The sequence below is a fragment of the Cyphomyrmex costatus genome, unplaced genomic scaffold (genome assembly GCF_001594065.2).
Source record: "Cyphomyrmex costatus isolate MS0001 unplaced genomic scaffold, Ccosl1.0 scaffold1053, whole genome shotgun sequence".
Classification (NCBI taxonomy): Eukaryota; Metazoa; Arthropoda; class Insecta; order Hymenoptera; family Formicidae; genus Cyphomyrmex; species Cyphomyrmex costatus.
In genome coordinates, this window is record NW_017275012.1 from 77,488 (window position 1) to 86,887 (window position 9,400).

General features: G+C 31.1%; 2 protein-coding genes across 2 annotated transcripts; one reads left to right on the forward strand and one right to left on the reverse strand.

The window, feature by feature from the left end:
• Positions 1-742: 742 nt before the first annotated feature.
• Positions 743-3,047, reverse strand: nmdyn-D7 (nucleoside diphosphate kinase homolog 7). The gene is given in 9 exon segments (XM_018540859.1): positions 743-785; positions 874-981; positions 1,042-1,155; positions 1,239-1,392; positions 1,501-1,586; positions 1,662-1,869; positions 1,974-2,135; positions 2,220-2,386; positions 2,900-3,047. Coding segments are annotated over 9 exon segments (1,152 nt in total). The 5' UTR covers positions 3,017-3,047; the 3' UTR covers positions 743-749.
• A 1,179-nt stretch (positions 3,048-4,226) lies between these two features.
• On the forward strand, positions 4,227-7,559 carry LOC108774763 (dynein assembly factor with WDR repeat domains 1). The gene is made up of 8 exons (XM_018540950.1): positions 4,227-4,266; positions 4,407-4,479; positions 4,614-4,817; positions 5,065-5,187; positions 5,755-5,939; positions 6,566-6,695; positions 6,933-7,231; positions 7,363-7,559. The coding sequence occupies exons 1-8, from the start codon at positions 4,227-4,229 to the stop codon at positions 7,557-7,559; spliced, it is 1,251 nt and encodes a 416-aa protein (XP_018396452.1).
• The last annotated feature ends 1,841 nt before the right edge of the window (positions 7,560-9,400 follow it).

The window sequence follows — 9,400 nt, forward strand, 5'->3', positions numbered from 1 at the left end:
TTTTTCTTCTATTCCCATTCTTCAATATCATAAGGTTAAAAAACATTAATCGTGAGAGGAACGCGTGATTACGCAAATACCAATATCTGCACTCTACAGTAACTATGCCAAAGTAGGACGTAGCGAAACTAGCTTCGGGTCTCTATCGAGCCACTTCAAACGCTTCCCTTTCTCCGGAAGCCCTTACTCAATGAAAATTTTCAACAAGACGCGTATTAAGATGCAAGAATATATATGCATAAGAGCATACATCAATTAATCTAAAATAATTTTGTATTGTACTTTTAATCATATTTATATACGATATATTTATTCATTTATATATTATTATTTATATATTGCGTTTAATACTATTTAATATATTCTATTAAAAAAGATAAGAAATTCTCAAATAAATATAAAGCTACTAAAATGGTCATTATTTAATTTTAACGCATTTAATGATTAATAACTTAAACACTTTCCGATTAAAAATAATGACCTCCATTTATTTTAATAATTCCGATTATTTTAATAAAACCATAATTTACATAAACAATTTTTCATAAAATTATTACAACCTCAAGCATTTGTAGAATTTCCATGTAAATATGAAAGAACACATATTTGACTTGATTTTCATTAAAAATTAATTTATTATATCATATCAATATATATAAATACTTTATATATATAAATACTTTAGTTTTCAAATCACTTAAATTTAATAATTGTTCAACCTAACAATTTTGTACGATGTATTTGGTCGTTCAGATTCCGTCGAGTATCTTGAAGAAATATTCCACCTGAAAAAATTCAACGTAAATTACAAGAGAAATAAATGTCAAATGTGACTAAAGTTTTAAGCAAATGTGTGACTGAAGTTGTTTTTACCTCTAATATTCCGTCTTCTGGCAAGTCAGAACAATGTATAGCGTTTAGTATTTTCGTTTTTCCATACTTGGCTCTAAGCGTATTCGGTCTGATTTGTCGCGCAATGTTCTGTATCAAGTAAGTATGTCAATAACGTGAGATAAAGCAATTAAAGTAGATTATACTTGCCGGATCCATTGGACCGCATAAATTCCTGAAATCAGCAACTATGTTAGGGCTCTCGTTTTTACAGTTCACTTCTAGAACGATGCATGGACCAGATTGTAATTCTGCTACCATTGCCTGTGAAGTGTTTATAAAAATATGTCCATCTTCAGAAATAATTATTTGTAAAAAAAATATGTAAAATATAAATGAAAACGTACAGTATATTCAGGAAGAACACTTTTATATATTTCTAAAAACTCCTCAGAATTAATTGGATTGACATGAAATTGTTGTGCAGCGGTAATCGTATAATCGGCTTTTTGAATGTCATCAATAATTGCTCCTATATCATAAATGTAAAATTAAAAATATGTCATATTAAATTTAAATAGAAATTTTAAAGTTATATGATAAATTTTATTAGTTGCTGTTTTACAGAAATGTATATATAAACATTAATATATATATATATATATATATATATATATATAGCAATTTTGTAGAGTTGCAGTGTTTTTAGGACCTTTATTTTTACTTTTTGAGTTAGGAAAGAAATATTGCAATTCCTAAAAGTAATCAGATGTTATATTAAAATGTGTTCTTATTTTATAAGTTTAATTATTGTATTTAAAACTTTGTACCTGCATTACAGTTTCAGAATCTTTGGATCCATATACAGCATTATGTATCTCATCTTTTCCATAACGAGCTCTTAATGAAGATGCTGCTGTTAAACGAGCATGATTACTATCTTCTGGGCCAGCTAATTCTTGCCATCTTGTTATACCATTTCCTCCTAATAATTCTAAAGCAACGACAGGGCCAGAAATAAGATAATTTATAACAGACCTAAAAATAAACTTTTACAGCTACAGTATCCAAAATTTACTTAAAAAATCGTAAATAAATCATAGTTTGTACTTAGGACACTGTTAATTCAAAATTTCACTTACGTCTTATCCACTACGTCTTTTTCTATAAAACAACTTTCTGCAATATCATCTGCAGTTAATCTTATCATTTTTAAATTTGTAATATGAAAATCACAATTTATAATCATTTTTAATATTTCACCCATTTTGTCAATAACATCTGGTTTCAAAAGTACAAAAACTCTGGAAAAATAAAATTATATCAATTAAGTCAAAATTTTTTAATATCAGAAAAATCATATATAAAATTATTTGTATTTTTATTACTTTTGTAGTTGCGTTTCTAATTTTGTTTTGGTACAGGCATCTGCGTAATCCGTAATTTTAATGCATCTTGAAAATATTGTTATTACAGAACCAACATAAAAATCTTTAGCTTTAATGCCCTCACATGTTGTTCTTCTTAGGAATGTTTTCCTTGTTTTTAAATCAAACTAAAATACAGTACACACAATATAATGACATTTATTACCAAAGAATAGATTCTTTGACTTATTACACGAAGTTTCAAAGGCAACTCAAATCTTTAAAATTAAATTATATGAGTTTTCTCACATAATACAATTTTAGTCATTTTTGCATATCAAAATGCATATACATTATTTAAAAAATCAATATTTTATTAAAACATTTTATAAGGTATTGTGACATGTATTTTGACATCAAATATATAATATCTTGAAAAACATTAATTTCGAAATTATGTTACCTTAACACTTTTATTTACAGAATAATAAAATTAATCAATTTATATAAAAATATAATTATTTTAATAAAAATTACATAATTCATAGTATACAAAAATTATATATTTGTATTTTATGTAATTTATCATATCTTTATACTTTTTTCTGTTATCTATAGTAAAGACATTTAATGTGCTTTATAAGTTTTTGGTGAAACATCTTGTAACATACAAGTTGTATGTAATATTAATTTGCACATACCAATTCGACAGTATTATCAGATGGATAATAATACAGATAAAATTTCTTCAGTATACAAGCGACTTTGTCATACCACTCAGCTTCAAATACATATCTGTCACTGTGATCTGCAGACATCTCGACATTTACATATCCTGACGTAACATATTAATTATCACTGATATGTAAAAAAACATCAAAAGTACATATCATGGAAATTAAACGTTATAAATTCAGCACTAGAAAAATATTTCAATTGGAAATATAATTTAACTCGTTTCGCACAAATAATTATGTTAAGTCTAAATATCTCAATAATATTATAGATGAAAGGTTTACAACGAAAAAACAATTGCTCTGACAGAAAATGCTCTGAAAATAGTAAAAAACACTCTTATAACAGAGAAACAAGCTTGATTTTGACAGCTGTTTTTTGTGACATTATTGGGCAACGCGCCTCTATGTTCACAAAATGTAGACATTGAATCATGTAGCTACGAACTTTTCAGTGGGTAACGTCACATCTATGATCTTTTGGTTGTGTTCCGTGTTGCGTCGATAAAATGTTGATAATGCAGATTTATAAAGCAATCATTATATCGGCAACGTTAATTGTTTATATTAATTTTATTTTAATTATAATTTATTATAGATTATTCATAAACAATATCTCCTCAATATAAATAATAAAGATAAAAATAAGGAATTGTTAATAAAATACGGAAAATATTATAGAACTTCCTGACTATACAGTCGCTAAAGGTAATTATAGTGTGATATATTATTCGAGGCTTTTCTCTGTGTGCTAAATATATAAATAGAACAATAGAAGTTAATGTACTTTTATATGTAATGCAATTATATATTATACAATAAAGAAGTGCTTTTATTACTTTTTCCTTTCGAAAAACAATGGATATTATTATAATAAAATATATACGAATGCATGTTATTTATATGTATATATTTTACTTGTCATACATAAAATTCGCAGTTTACTATCAATTTGGTGCTCGAAATTGATTAAACGAACCTTAGCAACGAAATCTTTAGCGCTAGGCAACGCATTAATCGTTTGCATAAGGCGTGTCTGACTTGGTCTGACTGACGCTCTGCATGCACGCATGCACGCACGCACGCATGCACGAACGAACGAACGAACGAACGAACAAAACGCGGTTTTGACAGCTCCGGCTGGCTAGCGCGGAGAAAACGCACCTTCGTGATACGTAATCCCTGACGCGTGATCCACATTTTATAATTAAATCCGTGCCTCCCTCGTGTCAAATACTATAGTGAATCGCAACCCTGTCTGGAACACTGGACGCATCCTAATTGGAATGTCCACATGAGGCTGCTGAAATTCTTGCTTCGTTATTTCCCGCCAGGTAAACAGCCAACGTATACATTAATGATGCTGTCCAACACGCTGTTGTTCCCTTAAATTAATATTTAATACCCTTGAGAAAATACTTATATAATAATATACTTGGATTTTAAAAGCCAAAGCCTTTTAAACCCCTTTCAGGTCTCGCTCTGGAGTACACGCAGGGCGGCGACATCAAGACAAAAATGATCGATTTATTCGACTTGTCAGCCGAGTAATTAAATCAATTTTCTTATTTGTCGTATAGCAACGTAGCTGCTTAATTTTTATACTTGCTTTTATTTTACTTTGAGTATGAATTTATACGTAAAGTTGTGGAAATTAAGCTAGTAATTAAACCATTTGCAGAACGGACGTAAGAGCGTTAGCGGAAAGCATAAAAGTGACCGAACCCTTAATAACCGAAAGTGTAATGGACCAGTTAGTCGAAACTCTGCAGAAACTGCAGGCTAAAGTTTGCGATACAAATACCAAGCGCTATTACAAATACAAAACCTTACAGACGCATCTTTTGCCAGTCACTAATATAGCATTCGATAAATTAGGTAAAAGGTACTCTATATTAAGATTGTCGCTTAATTATTAATAAGACTTGTAAAATTTACGTAGTTTTGAAGTAGGTAAGTGTTTTATATTATTTAATCCTACAATATATGGCACATTCGAAAAAAAAAAGCTGCAGAAAGGGACGAATATAAAGGTGTAAAATGTAAAAGCATTGATGAAAAAATTAATAGCAGCGAATAATTCATCGCATCATAGCATGACATAACCGACACGTCATTCGTTCGATCGACAGATGCTTGACGGGCAGCTATGACCGAACTTGTAAAGTTTGGGACATTGACAGTGGAGCGGAGCTTTTTACTCTCGAAGGCCATAAGAACGTGGTCTACGCCGTCTCGTTCAACAATCCGACTTCGTGAGTTAGTCACAATAATCAAAGTATAATCGCGACCATATCGACCCGGAATTGAAAGTAAGACACGGCGAGAACTCGTACGACTCACATCGGCCGAGATCTCCTTTATAATGTATAACGCGCGTTATTCATCACATGTGTAGATATATATACATCGCAATAGCGGCAGTTAGACCTTGTACCTTGAGACTATACCAGATTCTGGCCTCGAGCAGTTTTTTCAAAATAAAAATCAACAAGAAGGGCACTTTCTTAAATCCTTGGAGTAGAATCTAATAATTTCTAAAGAGTGACACAAAAAAAAATGACAATTATTATTGAGCCAGGGTTGATAAAAATCCAGGCTCAATTTTACCAATTTATAAGTGAGATTTTACTCTTTACAGTGACATTCCACTCCAAAGATTTTAGAGAGTTTATATGCTGTCTCTTTTTATTATATTTTGCTATCTCATTCTAACTTACTGAAGTTGACGGAAATGACAGGCTAATCAAAAGTCTGTCATCTCGTGGCGAGACTCTGCTATAGGGTCTCTCTAGACGGACGAATTGTTTTTACCGTTTCAGAGACAAAATTGTGACTGGGTCCTTCGACAAAACGGCGAAGGTCTGGTGCTCGCGGACGGGTCACTGCCTCACAACCATGTGGGGTCACGATGCGGAAGTGGTGGTGGCTAAATTCTCACCGACGCAATGCAAGCTCGCGACCGGTTCCATCGACGCGACGTCAAAAATATTCCATATAGAAACCGGTATTGAAAATATTGCAATGTTATCTCACATAATAAACGCGCGCTTCGATTCGGCCAGCTCGCGATCGATCGGACGCAACGTACCTGCCTTATACTACTGTTGAATCCACTTTACAATGCTCTACACAGTCTGCAAACAATATGCCAAAACAATCAACGTATCCTTGCATAATATTCTTATCACTGTTCTAATTATTGTCGACTTTACGTTATCGCAGCACCTGCCCGACGTTCTAATTAAACAAGCTTAAATAAAGTCATTAAATTGTACCAAGCTCTTATACGATAAGTCGTCTCTCTAAATGGCAATTTAGGTAATTTAGAATATCAACGAAACGTTAATCGCGATTGATTATATACCGCAAGTAACTATAATAATACATTAAGTGCAATGGATAAATGCTTTCTAAATAGATAGTAATAAATGACTAATATGCTTTAGTCATTTTTAAGAAGGCAAATTACTTAGTTCAGAATTTCTGGTTTTGTTATTTTTAATCATAATTTTTAAATTTAAAGACACTTAAAATACTAAGAATTACTACCTCGAGATAGATTTCTTTTCGAATAAAGCGTCCATACGTCGTAACCTTTTTTATGTGAGAGACACGACTTGGATTCAGCAGGTCAGGAATTGGGTACGTTACGGGGACACACGGCAGAAGTTATTGCGCTGCATTACAACGACGATGGAAATCAGATGATATCGGGTTCCTTCGACGGTACCGTGAACATCTGGGATACGAGAACATTTGCGTGGGTTTCTGTGTACTTTCTTATCTTGTCTTTATTTTCTTATCTCTTAAGCGCGACTTTATGTCATTATATAAAATAACTGTCAATGTGGAATAATTGATTGACATACTTTTGTTTAACCAATCTCTCACTTTTTTCTCTTAGCATCTTATATAAGTTTTTATATGTAAAATTGAATTTTTTTATAACAATTAAAAATGGAATTTTGATAAATATATTTTTAACTGATAATCTCAGACGAACGAGCGCGTTAATCGGCCATCGAGCGGAATTGTCCAACTGCCTCTATAATTTTGATTGCTCGTTGATTGCATCGTCCTCGATGGATAAAACCGCGAAAGTGTGGGATGCAAGAATGAATATTTGCTTGACTACCTTGTTGGGACACGACGACGAAGTTCTGGATCTCGCTTTCGACAACAATGGCAAAAGACTGGCGACAGCCAGTAGCGATACTACCGCACGAGTTTGGGATATAAGCAGTAATTTCCAACAGTTGGCTCTCATGAAAGGCCACCGGGAAGAAATATCAAAAGGCAAATTTCTTATCTTAGATGAACACTTTGCGCTTTCCACTTTTTTTCTTTATCTATGTATATTAAATATATTAAAATCCTGATGTAGATATGTCAAGTTATGTACATTAAAATCCTGAATGTACTTCCAGTTTGTTTTAGTCCAAATGGTCATCAACTTTTAACTGCCTCCTTGGACAGAACGACCAGGCTATGGTCCGTGGACGATGGCTCCTGCTTTCAGCAATTGAAAGGGCATACCGATGACGTTTTTGCTTGCGCATTTTCGTATACTGGGGATACCATAATTACCGCTAGCAAGGATAACACTTGCACGATTTGGAGGTGACTCGACTGGTTTCAAGTGTTTGCCTAGCTTTTGCTCATCGCTCTGTTTATCGTTTACATTGTATATTTTTATGTTATCTAAATACGATGTGTAGTACAGTCTATCGTTTTTCGATAAACAGACGAGCGATGATATCAAATGCTTCCGTGTTCTATCAGAACAACAACGTTGACATTTTGACAATGGTACACACAGGAACAGTAATATTGAGAATTTTTCCAACAAGAGATATTGCATAACATGGTGATTATTTCATCTTTGTTTAACTTTAGCGAATAAAACAATAAGGATGTACAATGATTTATTACGTTACACTGTGTTATCTGTGTCTCTTGTTGGAAAAGCCTCTATACCAAGAAAAGAATTTTACAGCAAAATTATTGCTGCCACAGAATATTCATATAAAAGTAAATTTCGCAAATTAATTATTGATATAGAAATAATTGAAGCTCTTCTTCTTTTAGTAACATAGAAAAATTTAGCTGAGGGTAAATTCGTAGAAATATAAATTATAAAAGTTTATTCTTAACACAAAATGCATTTTCTTGTGTTATTACTTCAATGGTATAATAAATTATGTTGTGTACATTCGATATTATGGTAAAATATAAAATTTAGATACAAAGAACGAAATTACTTTTAGTGGAAATATAAGTATCCAATGTGCTATTTATATAATGCTCAATGCAATTTGCTTTTAATATAAAAATATTTAAACATTAATGTTATAAAAAGGAAGGCGTGCCGGGCGTGTCGCCTTCGACTATGTCTAGCAAGCTAATAATATTGGTCAGCTGGGGATAAACAACAATTAGATAATTTATAATTTATATACAAATGTTTAATAATAAACGTCGCTAACTAAATCTAGCGTGTGGCTGTAGCCCTCTTTTTATGACATTAATGTTTTTATATCTAAGCCACTTGTATTATATCTATATTCAATAAAAATATTTATTTATTAAATAATGGCTGACACGACTAAATTTATTTATTGTATATGCAGACACTTCAAGATATGTAAAATTGCAAGAAACTTTATACACACAATTGTATGTTTATGTTAATGACAAAGATAAAATATTTACTATATCTCTTCTAAATGTACATAGCATAGATAGATAACATTCCAGATAGCATGTTAATGTTACTTTGACAATATTAAACATCATTTTGACGAAAAAGTAATAAATGATGTCAACTTGCTGTTAGGGATAGCATATCAAAGACACAAAAAGTAAACAAATATTATTTAATGTTAAGATTACAAATTAGTTCGGTCCGTTTTCTAAAAGATGATCGCCTTCAAAGACGAATCATTTTTTCGAGATGGAATTCGAAAATTGCCTGAGAGATGGGAAAAAGTAGTAGCCAGCGATGGACAATACTTTAATTAATCTGTTCATTCATTTTGTTTTGAAATAAATGCATTTTTGAACACAAAAAACGGACCGAACTAATTTGTACCCCTAATATAATAATTAATGTTGAGATAGAAATTTGAAAATGTATTAGGCAATAAAATAATAAATATTTAAATATTAAATCTCATAGGACTGTACATGTAAGAAACACAACCAATAAGAAATTGTCTTTAATAAAATAATAATTGCTTAAGCTTATGTGTAAATATTATACAAAATTTAAATATGTGTAAAAATTGTTCAAATAAAAATGTTATAATAGATATAAAATTATAAAGAGTTAATACTTTGTACATATTTATAAAAAAATTATACATATATGTATAATTATGTAACATATTTATGTAATAAAAATATATCTGTCACATATAAAAGATACATACATATACACAACGTTAAAAGAACCTGATGTTACAC